At 37.5% G+C, this 23726-nt stretch overlaps 1 protein-coding gene across 1 annotated transcript; it reads left to right on the top strand.

Annotated features, from left to right (window-relative positions):
• The first annotated feature begins 18455 nt into the window (after positions 1 to 18455).
• Positions 18456 to 22674, top strand: DDIT4L (DNA damage inducible transcript 4 like). Its single transcript, XM_081332117.1, has 3 exons — positions 18456 to 18587; positions 19144 to 19273; positions 20722 to 22674. Exons 2-3 carry the CDS (start codon positions 19183 to 19185, stop codon positions 21204 to 21206), a joined length of 576 nt encoding a protein of 191 aa, XP_081188243.1. The 5' UTR covers positions 18456 to 18587; positions 19144 to 19182; the 3' UTR covers positions 21207 to 22674.
• The last annotated feature ends 1052 nt before the right edge of the window (positions 22675 to 23726 follow it).

Raw genomic sequence — 23726 nt, 5'->3', positions numbered from 1 at the left:
AAGGGGTTTCATGGATGTCTCAAATATTTGCAATCATTTGCTTCTCAAAATCTCATTTAACCCCAAAAACCAAAACAAAACCCTCAAAACAAAATTTTGGCTTTATCAATTTTCAGGTTCTAGCAGTCATGAGAGGAAAGTTAATGGATCACATGTGTCCCCTGATCCTCACTTGGATCCTGCAGTATGCTGAAGTGTCAAGTCCACATAGAATCAATCCACATGCCAACCAGTTGGAAGAGTTGAATGCCAAACCCAGGAAATAATCTTCGTGCCTGTGATCCTACATAGAAGCTCTGAGGTAGGGCAGGGGGGATGATAAAAACAGCATCATGTTGTTATACTCTAAGCTTTTCTGCTTTTCTATTTATGCTGTAATGTCTCAAGCACATACAAAGGGTTAGTGTTAAGGTTATACTGTTCTTTTGTTTTTTTTATGGGGCTTGGATGATTGTTATAACAAAAATATATTTCATGAAAAGTATTTTATTTTCCATGAGCTTTTAAATACCTTATTAATGCAAACGCTGGATTTACATTTACTCTGAGTTTGGACTGATTTTTCTTATGGATTATGGGTTTTAAAGTAATCTCCTTTTCCACATATCTCTCAAATCCTTTAAATATTCATTTCAAAGGCAAAAAGATAGGGAAGAATGTTTGTATGATTCGTTTTCCCCCTATATTTTATTAAAAAGACTGGTTTTGGCTTTCTAAGCGGAGCTACAGAGAAGGAGATAGGAAATCAATAATGCGTTCTCGTCTATAGTGAAAAGTTGACTTCATTACACTGAATGTTATTACAGTTCAGCATTCTGCTGAAATCCAGCATGTTCAGAGCTTCAGATAGGAAAGAGAAACAGTGATATATTCCACAAGGATAAGATTAGCAAAAACAAAAACAAAAAAAATTGGTATGTCAACCTTACAAACATTTATTTTGAATCCAGTACTACTAATATTTGATTATTCGTTGCTAGCCAGCTTGATATTCTTAGTTATAGGTAGTCCTCAACTTACAACCACAATTGAGCCCAAAATTTCTGTTCCTAAGTAAGGCAGTTGTTAACTGAGTTTAGCCTTTTTGATGACCTTTTCTTGTGACCTTTCCTCCAGCAGCTATTAAGCGAACCACTGCAGTTGTTAAGTTAGTGCCCCAGTTGTTAAGTGAAATTGGCCTCCTCATTGACTTTGCTTGTCAGGTCATAAAAGGTGATCACGTGACCCAGGGACACTGCAGCCATACAGAGATACAAGGCTGGTGGAAGGTTGTCAGTTGCCAAGCATCTGAAATTTGATCATGTGACCATGGGGGATGCTGCAATGGTCAAAAGTGTGAAATGCAGCAATAAGTCACTTTTTCAGTAACTTTGAACAGTCAATAAATGAACTGTTGTAAGTCAAAGGCTAGCTATATTATCATGCTAACGTATTATTATTAAAGAGATCTTCCAGAGAGTGCCATAATCAAACAAGTATCCTGTTCTACATTAAGCTAGCCATTCCAGTATTCCAAAATCAGTTTTTGTATTATTGGACCACAACCTAAATTTGTTGTGTATAAATGCAGGAACTATGTTTGGAGGAAAATGAGACTATTTTTCAGCTTCTCCAGGAACATAGTCAAGGTTTTAACATGTTAAAAATAAGGTAGGAAAGCTATAAGCGAACACATTTGGCCTGATTTATCCAAAGAAAGCATGGGTGTTGCAGCCTTAAATACATTCTTTGTATACGGTAGTTATATTTTTGTACACCGTGCCATATTTTAAATATAGAAATACCCATTAATGGAGTGGGTGTACACATATATGCATTTATGGGTTCAAATGAATTCAACAGGTTTCAGAGCACAAGTTTCATATCCCATAAGAAATAATTATATTTCTATGAAGATCTTTGAGAACAACCAACAGTTCAACTCTGTAACTAAAGGTAAATTGAGACAATCATTCTGTATAATACTGTATGTAAAACTTATTAAGAGTAGCAATAAATAATTTAGTATTCAGCAATGTGCATATGGGACAAAAGAGGTCAGACTAATGAAAGCAGTGTCACAGCACTGTGATGGGCCCCATTCCTTTTTTGTATGTATTGTGAAGTTGAAAACATGCTCCAAAGATTAATGGGCATAGTGAAAGTTATATCCAAGATATAACTTGAAGGAACCAGAGCAGTTCCAGCCTTCATGTTCTACAGATGTATAAATTTCAGTTCCCCAAATTTCCAAGCAAGCATAGGCACTCTAAGCATTCTAAGATTGAAATTCGTATTTCTGAAATTAACAAGCTTGATAATAGGTACACAGTGTAGTACAGTGGTTAAGGTGTTGGACCAGCACTGGATAAGCAAGCTTCAGGTCTACCTTCAGCCATAGAAATTCACTGACTGACCTTTGGCCAAGCTGCATCTCTTGGCTGCAAAAGTCCAGGTGACCACTTGATGGCAGCAAAGAGAAATATAAACTTCTGAAGTTTTGCTGTCATCTATGGCCAATTTGGATTTCTGTAGTTCTACACTAAATGGATGTGTGGAGTCAAGCCTTGTTAAATTAGGCTTTTCTCCATCCTCAATACTCAAGTTGGACTGTAATCAGTTAAAACAAACCCTGAGATAAAGGGTAGAAGACATAGAGAGGAAGCTGATGTAGAGAAAGCTCCATTGTTTCTGGCTCCATATTCTATCAGATATATTGTCACCCCTGCCAGTTATCTTACCCAGTTAGAGACAGTGAATCATCAGAAAGCCTTTTCACTTCCACAATGCCATGCGCTTCCCTCAGGCCTCCTGGACAGCAAATATAAAGAGATATCACTGGTTGAGAGGCTTTGTCCTTGTGATTCTGGAGAAGTGGAACCTTCTGGACACATCCTTTCTCACTGCTCTTTTCATAGAGACATTGAAACAAAAATTATTTTCCTGATAATGAATAGGCCGTTCCGACACTGTTTATCTTCACTGGTTGTTTAAAGATGAATAGATCATATTCACAGCACAAGTAGCTAGAGTCTGCGCAGCACACTGAGGATTTGGCAGAACCTGATGAATAACCCATAACTATTTATGCATCAAATAAAATTAATGCATCAAATTTTTTAGTATTATTACTCTGTATTTTAGTATCTAATGACTATAGGTCTTCACAATTTAAGGACTAATATTATTATACCTTAGGCCGTGTTGTTGTTTATATGCAACAGATAGATAAGGTGCCAAATTATAATTTTAACATAGATTTTATTTATTTGTCATTATTTTATTCTAGAACTTTTAATTAGATACTTGTTGAGTATCTTTCATTGTACTTATCTTTGACCGTAATAAATATTTCAATTCAATTCACTAAATGGATGAGAGAGAATCACTCTTCTCCCACTGCATATCTGGTAGCTCCAACCCTTATCAAGCCATTGGTTTCTTGATATTTAAGTTTGTTACTTTAATTTCTGTCATATTATTTTTAGAAAAAAGAAAAGCATTGGGCAACCAACCACTTTTGAAATGGCTGGAAAACAAATCAACATGGAGAATTCCCAGCAAATTGCTTATCCTTGATTTTTCATTAATCTATGAAAAAACAACATACGGTAGCCTACAATGTCAGGTTAACATGCTCTTACTGGAAATGTTGATATTTGCCAGTAAGATCACCTCCTTCCAAGGTATGGCAGCTGCCCCATAATATATGAATCAGCCTCTTTTTGAGATTGCTATGCTAAGCATTTGTAGTTACATGTTCCAAATTAATTTCTATAGGAACACACATCATAGGATGGTGCTGATATATTTCACAGTATAGAATCATTGAGCTAAGCTCAGAACCAAAACACAGCTCAGGTTGTGATCAAACATATATTTTCTAACCATATTGGCAACAAGAAAGAATTGAGTGTTTCTTAATTTGAAACTTCAATGAGATCAAAATTAAAAAATCATAAAGATGTTTTCAGGCCTAACGTCAGCTAATACAGCATCCAAGGCAAATCATGGCATCCAAGGAAAGCCTCCAGTGCTTTTTCCCCCTACATAATAGCAATATTAAAAACTATAGATCAAAAGAACATTGAATTCATATTTCATCTAATACATTTTTAAGAAGGTGCTTAAAACCTGAAACAATACGTGTGGGTCAGTCTCAAAAATGTGTAGCTGTGGCTTATAGTTTAAAACTAAAATGTAAAAAACCCAGGCAATTTTGGATACAAACACATATACTGATTCAGAAATTTTTAAAGATTAACATACAATTGCGTTTTCTTAGAAACAGAAAATATGAAGTTATGTCTTAGTTTTGATGATTAAAAATAGAGAATTTGTTTTCGTAATTGTAGAGTAAGTGATAATTTTGTATTTGTAATTATACTTGCTACAAAGGAAATCAGAAACAATTTCTATTTGTCCTTTTTACACTTTTGTCTTTTTATTGTTCTCTTTTCATTTTACTTTATATCATTTCTTGTATTTATTTTCCCTTTAAAATTCTTAATAAAAAGTATATAAAAACAGCCCCCAAATATTGATGTAGTGTATGGTTGTTGTAAAGCTACGAATACCCCTATGTATTTATAAAAATATGTGTGCATTTTTCTATTCTCTGCTTGTCAAAATAAAGGCTATTACAGAGTTGGGAAGATATGAAAAAATACAGTTGATATGGCCAAGGGCAGGGGGCTCAGGAATTCTGGGAGTTGAAGTCCATGAGTCATAAAAGAGCCAAGGTTGCCTACCCCTGGCCAAGGGCAACTGCAAAATCTGTATGATGAAAGGTTTAGTTTGTTTTTTAAGCTTCAAGAGGAATAACAGAGTTGGAAGGGGGCTGAACTATATAAAATGATTAATTTGGGCTTCAGGTTGTAACAATTGGGTAGTTGAATCAGGAGAGGACTTGAGCGATGCAGATGGAAGGTGCGATGTCCCTCTCAGGGAGACAGGAATAATTTTAGGGCTGGGATAGGCCAGTAATTTGAGGACTGGGATAGGACACAGATAATCAATGTAATTAGGTGAAAAAAAACACCATTTTTGTTTCTTAATATAGGACCATGTGCTCCCTTGTTCCCATGTTAACCTAGTTCTTTATTTTCCCAAAGTTCCATTCAGCAATGTAAGCTTAAAAACTTGCAGAATTTCTAACCACTTAAAGGGATTAAGTGGCAGCAAAACACAGGCATAATAAAGGAAAAAGATCACCCTATGCCCAGGGCGCCAAGGAGAACATGAAATGTAGGTACAGGGAGTAAATAGAAAACTTTTCCCCTCAGTTGTAATGTTGGAAGATGGGTCATTTGGTGAAACTGAATAATGACAGATGCAAAGCAGAAAAACTACAGCAACCTTGATACAGCAAGGCTGAACTACAGAATCTGCTGTCACAAAATGCATTGATGGTCACTGACTTTGGATGGTTGTGGAAGCATCATCAGATGAATCCTTGGAGGACACAATCTACATGAGTTCTCATTTAACATTTGGGAAGCGAAGGTGCACTAAAATCACAATGTCATATTACAGGGTTAGTCTTAAATTAGCTGAGCATAGAGTTTAGTGGGTTGTGCAAACTTAGTAATTACTGGGTGCCTCAGTGTCAAGGGAAACTAAAAATTGCACTAATTCAATAACAATTTTTAACCATAGGTAAGCTTGTCATAAAAGGTCTGGGTTAATGTTGGAAAAGGGATTTTTTTATCACTGAATCTTCCCCTCTGCTTAATGTCAGGTCCAAATTAAATCTTTTCTAACAAATAACTCACTATCTAAGTTCTGCTTTAAAACAGACAGTGAAGAGGAGCCAACCCCCTATCTGGGTAATTGGTTTCACTGTCAAACTGGTCTTATTGTAGGAAGGTTTTCTTCAAATTTAAACAGAATTTCCCTCCCTGTTATTTAAATCCATTTTTCCAGATCCTACACTCTGGGATGACAGAGAGTGGGTTTTACTCCCCTGTTTCAAGAACTCCCTCAGGCATCTGAATAGTGCTGTCATATCCTCCACTCAGTCTTTTCGGCTCAAAACTAAATATACCAGTTCTCTTAATATTACTTAATAGATCTTTATTTTCCCATTCTTGAGCATAATTGTAGTCTTTTCTGAAGATGTTCCAATTTTTAGGGTTTCCGAATTTGGACTCAGTGCATATAAAAGGGGTTAAACTAATAAAGAATAGAGTATGGCTATCCACAATTTGAAAAGTGTATTCCTGTTTGAACACCCCAGACTAGGTAAACTGTTCATCTAACATATTTTTTCAAGTGGTCTTGTGAGGTCTTGTGAGAAGAGGGAGTCAAGCTATTCTCCAAAGCACCTGAAGGCAGGACAAGAAGCAATGGATGGAAACTAATCAAGGAGTGAAGCAACCCAGAACTAAGGAGAAATTTCCTCACAGTCAGAACAATTAATCAGTGGGAGGACTTCCAGTTTTGCATGGTAGTGACCAGTCGCAGGCTTGCGGATTCTCCGTACCCCTGTGGCTAATTTTGCCCTGCCAGGGGACCCCCAAATGGGTCAAAGTCACCCCAGAGAGGTGATGAAGAAAGAAGGCTGCTCCAGCGATTCTGGAGTGGCAGAGGCCATTCCGTTCAGCTTGGGGAAAGCCTTCTAACCTGACAGGAGAAAGGCTGGACATATTGCATCAACCAGCCCAAGCTACTAGCAAGTGAAGTCCAAAAGCACTAACCAGCACAACTGTGAACAGATTGCTTGAAACTGGATGAGGAATTCGATCTTCTCTTTTCTATTTTACATTTAATTTCCTGGGAAAGATCCCCAAGAAGCAAAATACCTTCAAAAGGGAAAGAGGGGGATTTCCACCCCACCCTTATACTAACGAAAGCGGCCAATTAATCTTTTTATGGAGGATCAAAATATGTGGAAGTGAAATAAATATAAAACCTGAAACTTAAAACTTAAATCTGGATAAACCTAAAATTGTTTGGATGGTTAAGACTCTCATTCTAAAGATAATTGTTCATTTTGGAAATTGAAAAACAAATAGTTGCTGATACCTAGTGGCAGATGAAGACTATGACAGCTATGACTTTAATATAAGACTTGGCAAAATCTGGGAAAAGCTAAACTGTGTTTGTGACCTTCGAAGCTTTAACAACAAAAAAAAGAGACAATAATCTGGGCTGTGTTGTGATTCCGTGCCAGCCTGTGATCCTAGCAGCTGAGTCCGGGGAATCAGAGGAGGAGGAGGAGGAGGAGGGTCCTGGGGAGCCATCAGAGTCAGAGGAAGGCTCTGATGAACCCCCGGACTTACAATCTGATGAAGAACCTGGCCCCTCCACTCGTGCTCAGGTGAGACTCAGATGTGCTGGAAGCTGACTTTGAGGATGCACAGCTGGAAGACATTATAGACACTCGCAAACGCTGACAGGTTACAAGAGCAGGACAGAGGGAGGCAATGGGGTGGCTCCAGGGGAGGAGGAGAAGGCATTGAGAAGCCACGTCTTGGGGGTGCATAATAAAAAGAGAAGGTGTGGGCAGTGCTGGTTGCTGAAGGCAACTGTTTGCAAAGGATTCCAGTTTCAAGGGCTCATGTTTTGTTTGCTTTGCCTGTGAGCTATTTCCTGTTTGACTCATGCTCTGTTTTGCTTTTGGGACAATTATCAGGTCTGTAACTCAAACAACCCCTACTTGTTAAAAGAGGGGTTTGTCTTTGCGAAGTAACAAAGACGTATGTTGGCTGGGACAGAACAGGCTGTAGACAAAGAAATTTCAGGAAAAAAATCTTTTTTGAACTATTTGGATTACAAATATCTATCTAATTGGGACTCTAAAGCTATTTGCACAGAAAAGAAAGGAAGAGAAAAATTCAAATTCTTGGCTATCATGGATCAGAGACATGTAGAAAGAATATATCAAGAAAACAAGAAATACTTCACAGGAGGAGATATATAGTATACTGCAACTAATTCAAACAACAATGACTTTAAACCACAAAGAAATCCAAAACAACTTTGAAAATATAAATCAATCTATTTCCAAGTTAACTCTACAACAACAAAATTCCCAGAAAAGAACAGAGAAGGAGCATATAAAACAGATAAATGGATAGAATTCAGAATAGAGACTTAAGGATGGAACTTAAAAAAACAAGGAAACATGATTTAATCCTAGTGGGGGGGGGAAATCAGAAGAATTGGAAAAAAAAAACTTATCCCTTAAGACTACAAAATAAATTTGAGAACAAGAAAAGAGATTGCATAAAATGGACTGTAGAGATGTCAGGAACATCAGAGAGAAAGGAAATGATAAGAGAAGCGGAGAGAAAGAAAAAGAAAAAGATTTTCAACAAACATGGAAAGGCAGAAATCCTGTACAAAGACACTTCTCCTGATTTACTTTTTATTTCTACAGCAACATTTACGAACATACAGAAAAAAAATTGATTCAGCAAAATACATTGATTAAGAAAAATACTGGGCAAACGAAAAAGACTAAAGTGGAAACCAAGAAAATAGATGATGGGACTTACCAGAGAGAATACTTAAAAAAGAAACATTTATTTGAATATGGTTAAAGAAATAGAAAAGTTTTGGAATATATATGTCACTCTAAGAGGGATGAATTCCCTAGATATAATATAGTATGCTTTTTTCCCTTTTTTGTTCTCTTTCTTGATATGAGTAATATAAAAAAGTTGAAATGACTTAGATAAAGGAAATGTTTTAGATATTTAAATGTGATTGAATTTAAAAAAATTATAATGGATAAAAAATGTTTTGAATAAGGACGATGTCTAGATGTATTAAATGGAATGTTTAAATATTAAACGTATTTTTAATCATGGTTAAGAAGAATAAGAAATTTAGGAAATAAATACACATTAGCTTAGGAGTGATATACAGTATATTTTAAGTAGTATGTTATTTTTATTTCTTTACTCTTGCTTTTCTTTCTTTTTTTCTTCTGTTTTATCTATTCCTTATGGAAATATGGAAAAATAGTGTTAAATTCTTAAATGTAATTTATTTTTGAGAAAATCTTAACTAGTAAGAATATATAATAATAATAATAAGTTGGAAGGGACCTTGGAGGTCATCTACTCCAACCCCCTGCTAAGGCAGGAAACCCTAAACCATTTCAGACAAATGGCTGTCCAGTCTCTTCTTAAAAACTTCCAGTGTTGGAGCATTCACCACTTCTGGAGGCAGGTTGTTCCACTGGTTAGTTGTTCTAACTGTCAGGAAGTTTCTCCTTAGTTCTAGGTTGCTTCTCTCCTTGACTAGTTTCCATCCATTGCTTCTTGTCCTGCTTTCAGGTGCTTTGGAGAATAGCTTGGCTCCCTCTTCTTTGTGGCAGCCCCTGAGATATTGGAACACTGCTATCATGTCACCCCTCACCCTTCTCTTCATTAAACTACACATACCCAATTCCAGCAACCGTTCCCTATATCTTTTAGCCTCCAGTCCCCCAATCATCTTTGTTGCTCTTCTCTGTACTCTTTCTAGAGTCTCGACATCTTTTTTACATCGTGGTGACCAAAACTGGATGCAGTATTCCAGGTGTGGCCTTACCAAGGCATTGTAAAGTGGTATTAGTACTTCACGTGATCTTGATTCTATCCCTCTGTTAATGCAGCCTAGCACTGTGTTGGCTTTTTTGGCAGCTGCAGCACACTGCTGGCTCATATTTAAGTGATTGTCCACTAGGACTCCAAGATCTCTCTCACAGTTACTACTATCGAGCAAGGTACCACCTATACTATATCTGTGCATTTGATTTTTCCTGCCTAAATGTAGAACCTTACTTTCTTTTCTTTTCACAATTGAATTTCATTTTGTTAGATAGCATCCAGTGTTCGAGTCTGTCCAGATCCTCCTGTATCTTAAGCCTATCTTCTGGAGTATTGGCTATTCCTGCCAACTTGGTGTCATCTGCAAATTTGATGAGTTTCCCATCTATCCCCTCATCCAAATCGTTGATGAAGATGTTGAAGAGCACTGGGCTCAGAACAGAGCCCTGGGGCACGCCACTACACACTTCCTTCCATGTAGATGCAGTTCCATTGAGGACCACACGCTGAGTACGGCCTTTCAGCCAGCTACGAATCCATCTGGTGGTGATGCTATCTAACCCACATTTTTCTATCTTATCAAGTAGTAGGTTGTGATCTACTTTATCAAATGCCTTACTGAAGTCCAAGTAAATTATATCCACAGCATTCCTCTGGTCCACTAGTTTTGTCACTTGGTCAAAGAATGCAATAAGGTTTGTCTGGCATGATCTGTTATTGACAAACCCATGTTGGCTTTTAGTGATAACTTTGTTTGCATCAAGGTGTTCGCTGATTTGTTGTTTGATTATCTTTTCCAGAATCTTCCCAGGTATTGAGGTCAGGCTGATAGGTCTGTAGTTTCCTGGATCTATTTTTTCCCACTAGAATTTGGTGGGAGAAACAAATTAAAATAAGGACTGTAACAGGATCTATGATAAGGCAACCAAAATGATTGGATAGAAAAGAAATATTATATTGATGTGATTATTATTTTAGGGCTATTGGGAAAAATATATATTTAATTGTTATCTATCAAAACAATAAGAATTGCTTAACTCAATGTTTGCAAAAGAGGATATTTTGGGAAAAGAGGGAATCAACTAAAACTATTATGTGGATTATGGATTATAGAAATCAATTGTTAGTGATTGTTTTACAAATGTAACCCAGATAACACTCTTCACTAATTATTAAGTGATTTATGTTTTTTAAATCAATAAAATATATTAAGAACAATTAATCAGTGGAATGATTTGCCTCCAGAAGTTGTGGGTACTCCAACAGTAGAGGTTTCTAAAGAGATTGAACAACCATTTGTCTCAAACTGTACAGGATTTCCTGCCTGAGCCGGGGGTTGGACTTAGAAGACCTCCAAGGTCCCTTCCAACTGTTATTCTGGCAGCATTGGAGTCCATACAATATTTAATCATAGATGGATGAACTGAACGAGTTCATATATTGTGCTAAATCCTAAACTTTGAGTAACAAGGAAGAGTCCTGAGTTTGTGCTAAACCAAAGCTAAATAGAACACATCAAGACTTAGTGTAATATGTAAGTACACCTATTGGTTTCACTGCTGGATAACTCTTTCCAAGATCAACATCCTTAAAATTACCATTCCTTAGTTCTTAGTTGCCGCAACAGCAAGCAAATCTGTTATATCCTTCGTGTAACAACTGCTCAAATCTGTTTCTTCTGCAGACTAAATATATACAACTCTTTAAATACTAAAATTGGATTGGTTAACTTATTCTTCTCTGGATATACTTACCAATTTCTTTCAAAAAATTTTGACCTGCACTTAGTCCCACAATTGTGATCTGTCTCACAATAGGGTAAAACTATTGGTTATACTGATCTGCTTACTATGTTTCCCCCAACCCTTAGCTCAGGCTGAGCTCTGCAGCAAAAAAAAAGTACACTGCCAAAAATTGCATGATTGCAGCAGTATTTTTTTTTAAAAAATCCCATAATTAATTTTTTTAAAAAATCCTTTGAAGAAGGATGCTTGTTTTCTGGAATTTAATTCCAGCATTACCAACCCAGATGTATCTGAGTTTTCATTAAAAGCACATTCTTTTCATCTTGCCAATCCAACTGTACATAATAAAGGCAGTGGCATGGAGTGCAAGGCAGTGACATGGATTGTCATTGTTTCAACTTTGTGCAGGATAGTTGATAGGTACAATAAAGTTTAATCCATCAGGCTAAGAATCAATCACATCATTTCCATTCTCTTGGAGTTGTTTGTCCTGTTTTTCAAAGCACCTGAAGGCCAAACAAGGAATAATGGATGGAAACGAGAGGTTCAACCTAGAAATAAGGAAAAAAATTTCTGACAGTGAGAACAATTAACTAATGGAACAGCTTGCTTTCAGAAGTTGTGGGAGCTTCATTACTGGAGGCTTTCAAGAAAAAGACTGGACTGACATCTGTCAGAAATGGTGTAGGGTCTCCTGCTTGGATGGGGGGGGTTGGATTAAATGACCTACAAGTCCCTTCCAACTATTCTATTCTACTCTACTCTACCCTACCCTATCCTATTTCTTCTGTCAGGAGCCCTGGGAAAACCATTGAAGGAATCAGACAACAATATATTTTGAAGGGGGGGGGAAGTCCCCCCAACACCAAATCTTCTTTTACTACTTGCTATTAAACAAAACAATTATAATAGCATCTCATTTCAGCTTGTCAAGGAAAAAGGATTTGATTATGAGGATTACTGGGCAATCTCTCAGGGTGCAGATGTTTTCAGTTCTACTCACTGCAAGCCATTGTTATGGTTCATCACAAAGTCAAACAGGTATTTAAGAGTGGATTTGGCATTTTTGCCCACCTATCGAGACTTTCCCAAGAACCTGGGATAGACAGATATTGTAATATCAAAAGTATTGTTTTAGATACACAGTGTGAAATCACAGCTTCCAATTCTTTAGCTGGTATTGGCCTTTGCATGTATCAAGTTCTTCCCAAGAACCTAGGATGTCGTAATGTATTGGCGAGTATATATATGGATCCAAACAGTGCAGCCTTTTGTAACTGACAGATGGAGTTTGTCATGAGCCAATTTTTGTAAGTGCTTTCCAAGATTTTTTGGTACAGCACCCAGTGTGACAATAACTACTGGTATCACAACTGGTTTATGCCATAATCTTTTAACTTAGAATTATTATGATTCGTCACAGTCACTCATGTATTTAGACTGGACTTGAGGGGTTTTTAAATGTAGCAAAGAAAGAGAGCAAGGCAAGTGGGATTCTTAATTAGAACAGTTTGGATATTTACCTGGTGACTGCACACAACTCAACAATCCAGCACTACTAAGGGGCAAAAAGGATGCCTTCATGGCTCGTTGATGGTTCTTCTGAATATATACTTAAAGAAGCCTGTTCTTCCTGAATTGGGAGTGGGCAAAAATACCCAGGTCTGAGTCATGAAGGTAACAACCAACACCTTGAATTGCACCTGGAAACAGGCTATCTAGTGTAGATGTCAAAGTAGAGGTGTTATATGGGCAAACCAAGACATGTCTATAACTTTGAGCTGCAACTTCCAAGTGGTCTTCAAGGCCAGTCCCACATAGAATGTTGGAAGATGAGTTATGCTAGATTAAAGTTTACATGCACTAGACATACACGCAAAAGAAAATCCAGTTACAAAGGAGTGAATAATCTGTTATAAATGGTGATTCATAAACAACCAGAGAAATCTCATTACTGTATTAAAGTACAAGTGCCTGTAGCTAAGCTTTATTGAATTTGTGATAATTACTTCTTCCATATGTTCAGGTTCTTAAAAAACACTGGTTGATACACTGGCAAAAACATCTTTGATTAGACTGAAATGGATTGCCTAATCTATAATTCAGCATATTATAGGACTCTAGCCATTAGTATGTTTGTGCGAATTAAGACATTAGCTTAAATCATAAGATGTTTTATTTGGGCATAACATTGTTTGTGAACTTAACTGTATTGTGTAACCTAAATTTAAGGGCTTAAAATCTTTAGCTTTTGCACAGAAAATACCAAGTATCTTGCAAAGATTTAGGATTTAAACTGGTAGCCTGACATAGGAACTCAAAGGGGGGGATGAAAAAAAATATCTCTGTTGATGACTTTTCTGAATCTGAGCACTTCTGCAGCAGTATTTCGCACTTCAAGATCACCTTCCAATGTAACTGACACCATGTTGTTGACTGTGTTTGGAAGCACATTGATCTATTTCTGAATTTTGTGGACAGTCTATTTTGTCATGAGTGGAAGTCTTGCCTTGTCCTGGCTCCTGGACGTGAGCCAGCCATTGCTAAAGGTGTAGTGTTCTGTTCCTGGCGCTTCTCCTCTTACATACACTGGTTGGAACATTTCTCTTTCTCCTAATACACTTGTCACAGTAACCTGCAACCATGGCCGGCGCTATGGGGACAGTATTTATTTGCAAAATTGACATTTCATTTTCACAACTCTCAACGGCTTTTGAATGTAGCAAAGAAAAGGGAGCAAAGCAGGTGGGAGGCCTTTAGAATATTTGTTTGCATTTCTCATAATTAAGGGCCCTCCCTTACACATTGTTCCTTACAGCATCTTTTCAGAGTTTCTTTGCCAACCCCTAGGCAAATGTATGGAAAAATATGTTGTGAAGAACACAAAAGAATGACACAATACTTCATTCTGTCTTTGTAAGATGTATGGGGTGTCATTTTTCTTACTCCAATGAGGGTTGGTAGAGTAAGAAGTGGGAATTTAATTGGATTATATTCCATGTATTCCCCCTGCTTTTGGAAGGGAAGAAAGTAAGAACTGATTGAATCAAGTAGCAAGAACAGTCAGCTCCAAACTCCTTTCTCAGGGATTGGTAGATGGAATATTCCTCTTCCACTGGGACATCCGAAATCTACAAAGAAAAAAAGGCATGAAATGCCACTGAAAAATAGCCATTATTGTCAACTTTAATTGACAAGAACCCGTGAGGCTCTCAAGAGTTCTTTCTCATTATCTGTCATCTGTTGTTGTTTTTTTATGTTAATTCAATTCCACAACTTCATGGTCACATTCACATGATTTATTTAACCAATTCAGTGTCAGTTCCAATTTGTCACGTGAAACCAAAGTCTTATCACGTATGAGTTAGCCGATATAATACACGTCCTCCAGGTTAATTTTGGGCAAGTTTCCTTATCTGGGTAAGTTGTCTCATCACGGAACCCAGAAGAGATTACAGATAGTCCTCAACTTACTACCACAATTGAGCCCAACATTTATGTTTGTTAAGTGAGTTTTGTCCCATTTTACAATTTTTCTCGCCACATTTAATTAAGTGAATCACTACAGTTCTTAAATTAGTAACACTGTTGTTAAGTGAATCTGGTTTCCCCATTGACTCTGCTTGTCAAAGGTTGCAAAAGATGATCACATAACCCTGGGACATTGCAACCATCATAAATGTGAGTCAGTTGTCAAGCATCTGAATGCAAATCATGTGACCATGGGGAATGTTGCAATGGTCATAACTGTGAAAAATGGTCATAAGTCACTTTTTTCAGTGCAGTTGTAATAGTAATGGTTAATGCTCATCTGTACTGACATTTTCCTTTCAATTCTGTAAACCCTGTAGAGAATGCTACTAACAGAGCTACAATTTGTCAGTCTTCACAGATTTTTAAAATTATTTTTTCTTGAACTCAAACCACAAAACTGGTTGGGTCCTATCCAAGAGGACAGTTACTGGCGTCCTTCCTCATCTACTGTAGATTTATACAAATGATTCGTCTGGGGGAGAGAGCAGATCCAGGTAGTCATTTTACACAACTAAAACCAAGATTATATACTAGTATCATAAGCCAACATATGGAAGTTTGGGGAGATACTGGGACTTTGGAAGCCCTATGGAAATGGTTTGGACTGCATCCATCAATGATAAATTTAGTGACAATAGTTCAGAGATTTGCAACCTCAACTCTTGTGCTTTTGTTCAGGTCTCCCTATCTGGTTCTTTCCAAATGGTTGGACTAAAACTCCCAGATTCCCAGCAACATGGGCAATGTTTAACTGGGAATTATTTATCTGGAAATTAACAGGGAATTATGGGAAATGCAGGCATCTAGAAAACAATATAGCCTCTTTGATTGGACTCATACTTCTCCCTAGTCAATTGAATTTACCATAAGAACAATTAACCTAGCCACTATTTTCCAAATCAATTCAGTTTTGAATATTTGCTGAACTGACAGCTTATGTCTACTGTATATAGTACAGCAACATAAATGCATGAGGTTAGTCTGCCAATGCAAGATTAATGCAACATGTTAATGCAACATGTTAATATATCAAAGAAAGTCCAACCTAGAACTAAGGAGAAATTTCCTGACAGTGAGAACAATTAATCATTGGAACAGCTAGCCTTCAGAAGGTCCAATGCTCTAGAGCTCAATCTCTAGAGGTTTTTAAAAAAGAGATTGGACAGCAATTTGTCTATAATGGTGTGGGCTTTCCTGCAGGGAGCTGGATTAGAAAACTTCCAATATCCCTTCCACGTCTGTTATTCTGTGTTGTGTATGTTGAGCCAACACTAAACAACACATGCTATTATTTATAATGATGATGATGGGCAGGCAGCAGCTCTTGTTATTTTTCCATGTGCAAAAAAGCCCGCACACCAATTGATTACGTTCAATTATTTCCTTCCCCCCCACACTAAACAGGTTAGGGATATCAATCAATGGTTGACAAGTGCCTTTGCACATATGTAGCCAGTCCATAATCACAACAAAAATAACACACCTAGCAATTATATCCACAGCAGGACATGAGATTTTAACACTTGTGGTGGAGGAGAAAAGGAACAAGAGCTGGTGGCAACTAGAAGAACTTTTGCATACCTTCATTTTGTGCATCTTCTCCTGAAACCGGAGACACTTTTCAAGGCCAATCCTGCCTTGGTTAGCTCCAATGTATTCCTGCAACGTGATCTAATGTTCTGCTATGGAAGAACATCCAAGTATACCTTGATACACCCATGTTGCACCTTTGCTCTGCAAACTGTACTGATTGTCAGTGTGCTTCCAGGTGTAATTCAAGATGCTGGTTGTCACCTATAAAAGCCTTCACGGTAAGCAAGATAACGATCATATAAAAGCTATTTGAGTCTGAAGCAGACATGTAATTTGACAAAACATTTCAGACTTGACCTCTTAGTTCTCTAGAAAATAAAGGGAGAGAATGGGGAGATTAAAGATTTTTAATATTGTAAGTGGTATTAGCATGCCTAACTTTGGTTTCCTTGTCTGATCTACTGTACCTCTAGTGGGGGGGGTCTGTTGCATGCACCTGGGTTTTAGAATTGTGCAAAGCTTTAAAACATGACTGTTTTCCCAGGTATGGGAATCAAGAGTTTAACTGAACCCTGGAGACTGAGATGCCATTTGAGACAACTGTTGTCCTCTTTTGTCTTTTTACATGTTTATTATTCTAAGTAGTTGAATCTGAGTTTTTAATGCTATATTAGTGACCCAGTCACTGTTGTGAGATAAGCAGGATTACAAGTTGATTAAAGAAAATAAATAAGTCAGCTTATAAATAAACCAGAGTGAAGATGTTTCTCTAACATAATTTTTCTCAATCAGCAGTTTTGAAGCAGTGCAGATGGGCTAAAACACAACTTTTTAATTTAATTTAATTTAATTGGGTTTTAGTTTAACTTCAGGGACTGTAATTTAATTAATAGTTTTAACTGATTTTAATTTTGTATGCTATGTATTTTAATTTTCCCTGTAAACCGCCCTGAGTCCTATGGGAATAGGGCGGTATATAAATTTAAATAATAAACTTCTCCAGGACATTTGACACAGCAGCATGTGCAGACTTTCTGCTTACACAGCAAGTTCAGATCTGGGAGAAGCCACTGGATCCTTCCCCCCCCCCCCACGCCGCCTTTAACAGTTTGGTTTTAAGCACACTGCTAGTAGGACTACTCTAAGGACATACAAGACTGAAGTTTTACTTTGCTGCCACTTTGGTTATAATTAGAGAGTAAATCTGGTGGCAAACGCCAAAATGCCACCTAGAAAAGTGATGTGATCACTTCTGGAATGCAGGATATATGCCAGGTTGAACATCCTTGCAACTGGCATTGTTCAAAATTTCCCTCGGCTTTTCTTCCAGCTCAAAACCCGAAACGGTGCACCTTGAAAATCGGCTGTTATCAGCAGCAATCGCTTTCATTCTGTGGAGTCCTCGATGCTCTACCGACTTTGACCGTTTGCTTGCAGACGTTTCGCTACCAGAGCAGGTAACGTCTGCAAACAAATAACCAAGCTCAGAGAAACGCCAAGGAGCGTGTCCAGAGTCCCAACCCTGAACTACAGGCACTCTCTTCTATTGGCTAATTTATGCTTTGTGTTCAGCTGCGATTAACCCTCCATCCACCCTTACTAAATCATTCTCTTCCCCCCCCCGTATGGACCCGCCCCTCTCCCTTTCTGACCCCAGAAGTTTACCGTTTCGGGACCTGGAGCCCGTGAATCTAGGAGCCCTGCAGCCGCCCACCTAAACTTCCCCAGCCATTTCAAGGACGCGGTAAAAGAGGGGGGGGAAAAACAGCTCCAAGCGCAGCGCGCGGGTCAAAACGCTCCGGCAGAAGTGAATCAGGTGACTTCAATGCTTCTTTCCCCAACCTCTGGTTCTTCTGCCGCTCCCGTTATCCAACCAAGTCACGGCTCAGCCCCCTCCGCCCTCGGGCTTCTCTTCTATCAGATTCAAATCCCTCGTTCTGCGGGCTACTGCCCGCCCCTAAAAGAGCAGCGACCAATGAGAAGAGAGCTGGACTGCCATATCGGGGGGGGGGTGGCCACCAGGACCTTGGCGAATGGGGCGGGGCTTCGCGGTGGCGGAGGGAGAGCGGGCGGGTTTACGGTCTATAAATGTCTAAGCTGGCATTTAAAAAGGACGGGAGGTTCATTGGTGGCTATAAGTTCGTATCTATAATTTCTCTCTCTCTCATTCTTTTCCTTTCTCTATTCAATAAGTGCTTTCTGATGACACTGCAGTCCCTGTCCTAACAAAGTTTCCCTACTTTACTTTTCGCAGGTAAGAGCTGTGCTGGAGATTGTATGAATAAACGAATGCTTAACTGGAATAACCATTTTCCATTTCCTTTTAAGGTGTTTTTTTTTGTATTTAAACTCAAAGACTCGTTAAAATGTTCTTTGTTCTAATGAACCTTTAAAATGTGTTTGTGAATGGACTTAAAACAGTATTTCCCTTGACACAAGATTCAGGGGGTGTAATTCATTTACCAAGGAGTAGCCCTCATAAAAGCTGGTGGAATTTACTCCTAGGAGATGTCTGTGGCTGAACAGGTGTCAGCCACTAGTTGACCCTGGTTGATCTTGAAAAAGCAGTATTTGCTCTGGATTTTTTTTTCCTTGGGGAGGTGGGAGAAAGACTGCCAGGTAATTTAGGAGCTTTTTGGATAGATTGGGGACTTGAAAAACATGTTATAATTGAGCATGTCGATTTCCTTGCCAAGAAAGTTGCAGGGTTGGCTTAGATCTCTGGACATGGCCCTTATTTTCCTTCATAGTGTTCACCTGCCTTATCTTCTAACAATCTCTCAGTCAATTGGATTTGCTTCCTCACACAGTAGTCAGAATTGTAAGGTGCACCACGGACTTGATGGTGAATGCACTTCTTCAGAATGGTTGCAACCAGCAGCTTAAATAATAAAAATTCTGAACTGATACAGCAGCGATTTCAGCAGGCATTCTTCTCTGGTAAGTAAGATAGGATGACTGGGATTGTGGCCACGTGTGAACAGGAAGCAATCCAGATTCTAGTAAACTAGAAGTGCTCCATCTGATACCATGAGGCCACATTTAGCCTCTGAAGACTTTCAAACATCATTGACAAATAATGCTTTTTAATAAAATACAATGTTAAATTTTCATCTGGGTGCACCCACTACTTTGGAAAGTCCTATATCTTGGTGCCATGGAAGCACCAATGTGCCCTTGGCCCAGGATTGCTATATACAGTATTATTCTGTGTAGCCTAGTACTATATTTAGTGGAGACAGTTTTGAATATTTTCTCTAATGCAGTATTTGTAGCTACCCATCTTTTGTAGACAGAAAAACAAAAGCACACAGTGGAGCTTGGCTTAAAAGTTATCTTCAAAATTCCATACACTTTTTGGATAGAGTAAATTTAAACAGCCTAATATTGAAAATTGTACTTGATTCATGGATTAAGAGGTTGAAGTATAACATTTACACTTTCTACCCAACTTAGAAGTCTCAGCATAGTTTATCAACATGATTTGCATCATAAAAATAATGGAGAATAAACAGCCCAAACTTGTATTAGGCTACAAATATAAATATTTTCAAGTTTTGCTGAAAGAAGGAATAGGCAGTGCTAAGCCTTAGCATTTCAGAACCATATTGATGTACTCCAGAATTTTTAATCTTAATTAGGAACTGGACAGATATTGTAGATTTGACGCTTCATTGGCACGCAAGCCAGCTGGAGGATCACAACCTAGCTATTTAAATATAATTCCATTATAAATAATGACAACTTTTTGTTTTCTATAAGAATATAGTCTTTTTTTAAAAAAATGGCAGCAATAATTAGTTAACAAAGTTAACAAAATGTAAGTAAATTGAATGCATTACTAGTTTCTGCAAAACTGAAGCTTAAAGCATATGTAGCAAGACCTAAAGATGTTTGCTTAGAATTAACCATTAAGACATGAGCTCACTGATGTTTCTCTGAAGTGTGAACAATGTGTGAGAACTGCTTCATTTTCTCTATCAATTTCAATTGAGGGATGCATCTATGTCCAGGACACTCTTAATTTAGCAAAGTAAACAAGTTGATTCTTTTTTGGCATGCAGTCTGGAACAACTTGACTCTGTTCTTCACAGCCTGCCAAAATTGTAATCTTTAGAAAAACATAGTTGGATCTCCTATTTTTTATGAGTCTATTGTGCTGTGTGTGTATTTTTTTCCCACATTTTCTGTTCCATCTGGCAAGTTGTCTGTCCTTTCTAGTGGCATTCTGGCTTTAGTCTGATGACCCACAGCTGTTTGTAATGGTGTGTTTATGTGTATGATACTCTCAGTGAAATTAAATATAATTGTTGGATGCTAGAAGTGATGGGTGGCTAGTTTCTTGATAGTAGGGAGAATCTGTTCTAATTTTCACTTTTCTTTTGCAGACTTTGACTATTGGGATTTTGCAGTTCCTGAACCCAACTTTAATGAGATGGTGTTTGAGGAACAAACATGCCAGAATCTAATTAGAATGCTGGAGAACTGCCTCTCTAAATCAAAACAGACTAGACTGCATTGCTCAAGGGTTTTAGTCCCTGAGAAACTAACTCGGAGGATTGCTCAAGATGTCTTGCGTCTCTCTTCTACGGAGCCTTGTGGCTTGCGGGGCTGCATTATTCATGTCAACTTGGAAACTGGAAATGTATGTAAAAGGCTGGATAAGATTGTTTGTGACCCCAGCGTCATTCCTACTTTTGAACTGACACTGGTGTTCAAGCAAGATGATTGTTCATGGCCTAGCTTCAGAAGTTTATTCCCCAGAGTTTGTTTTACTTCTAGCTATAAACAGACTCTGATCTTGAGCTCTGGGTTTCGTCTAATTAAGAAAAAATTATATTCCTTGATTGGGACAGTGGTTGAAGAATGCTGAAAAGTGTATTAGTTAAAGAGAGCTGAGCTTAATTCCTTTAGAATTAGGAGGGATATTTGCACAATACCCATGGATAGTCTCAAAACTATTTGGTGCTATGTAAAATAAGGAGTGCAGCTCCTTGATACTTGAAACATTCCTTAGTTAGCAAAGATATGGCAAGGCCAATAGCCATCCTGATTGCTACTTATTGCTAGCAGTTGAACTAAATGGTTTGGCATTCTTTGATATTTATTTTTAATGTTTTATTTTAAGATTTACATTGTTTTTAATCCAAATTGCTCATAAGCTTTCAAGAAACAAATTGGTCTCTAGAACTAAATAGATCAAAGAGGCAAGAATGATGCTTCCAAAATGCTTCTCATAGCTGCATTGGTAGTATCAAATAAAAGAGACATGACATAAGATACTTATGAGAATTTTTGAAGCTATTGTTGCTTTTTCTTCAAGGTCATCTTCTTAACTAACAACCTTGTCATAATTCCTCTATAACATTCAGAAGCCTTACCCAGGCTTCCTGCAACCTGGTGTCTTCTGGATGTATTGCCTCTACAGCTATCGGCACGCCTACCCAGCATGGCCAAAGGCTAGAAATTTTAGTCTTAACATATTTGTAAGGAGTGCCAGCTTGAAGAAAGTCATCTTACCTGGCATAATTGACTTGCCTTCTATGCTAAAAGATTTGCAGGAAGCAAGCTTACCCAAATAATCATTGCATTAGAGTTCTGCCCTCAGTTTTATACAGTAATACTGAAGTCTACAAAACACTTCATGTACATTTGGCACTGAACAGTTTGTGTTGCTTTGTATTCAATTTATTAGCATATTTATTGTTGTGATATATTTTAAATAGTGTGGCCAATTTGGGAGGTAAAAGTAGTCTGGATTTTTTTTCCAAGAGAGAGAAAAACGTAGTCTAATGCAGGTGTTTTGGGGAAGGGAAGCCTCTTAAGTTGCAGAAGACTATGAATTACAGTTAGCTTACTTTAAGCTTGAAAGTTGTGCACTTCTGTCTGCCAGTCAACTGAGATTATGTCTTGGCTTTTATAAACTAGTGTTTCATTTTCTGGGTTATAGCCCATCTACAGCATGGATTCAAGATTAGGAGACCTTCTTTAGCAGATTTAGAAGACAGACAGAGACATGCGAGGAGCAATAAAAATGGGAGCTGTGACAGCAAAAATCTGCTTTTGTAACATTAGAAGTGCAGAGTTTTAAAGTTTCTGATGTTATTATCACCACTTCATAAATTTGTACATATGTTCTGAATTGCACTGATTCAGGCTTCCTTGTTGTTGCAGATTTAGGAAATGTTTTTTCTTACTACTATCTTAATATTGTTCTGAAATGTGATACTTATGTAAGTCCATCTATAAATAAAGAAATGTATTTTAATTCACAGCACTCAGGTTAGCACTGAAAGCATAATGATACCGTATCTGGTACTTTTCATAAAAGCATCATATAAATGCAGCAATACTTTTCTGTGGAATGCAGTAGATTCCATATGAGGCAATTTTCACATAAATAGGTAGTGAGTCATTCATCCATTAGTACCTAATCCTGTATGTAAAGTGTTTGACTATGGTCAGTACAAAAATCCCATTGACAAATTATAGAAAACTTCTTTGAAGAACAGAACTATTAGAATGACTTTAAAGTATGTTGTTAGTTCAAACTATGCTAGCAGCTATTCCCATAAATTGGATTAAGTCCACATGTCTCTTAACCTATGAATTATGCTTTGCAAAAAAACAAAACACTTGAATTACAAATGACCCTCATCCCTTGAATTTTTTCTGGAGTGGCAACATTTTAAAGTAAGTTTGGGGATAAATTTTAAACCCCAGACAAATATTCAATTTAAGCATTAGTGATTTGTGGCATCATTAAGAAAGAAACAGTTCCCAGCTTATATTAACTATTAAATATTCTCATTTTGCCCATCTTCAAAATTTAACATTCTCTCAAACATTTTGACATCATCTTTAAATTCTTTGAATAGGTGTTTCCATTTTGGCTTCATAACTAACAGCACTTGTTGCTTGAGCATTAGAATGAAGTGCAGGAATTTGTTGGAAGAAAAACTACATTTAAATTTTGAATATCTATAATTATTTACCACTCCTTTTGAATTCCCTGAACTTCCAAAATGATGTTTAATAAATCTTGGTTTGGCATTAATCTCTTTCCTTCAACAGAAATTAATTGGCGTGAGAATGTAGTAAAAAACTAGCAATACATAAAGGAAGTTTGGCCTTTTTTTTTTCATTTTTCCCTTTGTGCACTTTGGAATTAAGCCAAATCCTTCCAGAATGCTGGCAAAAAATTCACTCATATCTCTCTTGAGTCCAAAGGGGAATATAGTAAACATTTCCATCTATCATTCAGTGCTGCAGAGTGCTGAGAGGGTGAGATTCAACAACTGGTGTATGATTAATTGTTACAATGGTTCCTCTTTTTTATTGAAATTATATCCAGAACCAGGTAGAATTCTTATTAGCTGTGCAACCTGGAAAA

The sequence above is a fragment of the Vipera berus genome (assembly GCF_964194415.1).
Source record: "Vipera berus genome assembly, chromosome: 7".
Taxonomy (NCBI): domain Eukaryota; kingdom Metazoa; phylum Chordata; class Lepidosauria; order Squamata; family Viperidae; genus Vipera; species Vipera berus.
Note: the sequence above shows the minus strand (reverse complement) of the source record. Positions and strands in the feature narration are given on the sequence as shown.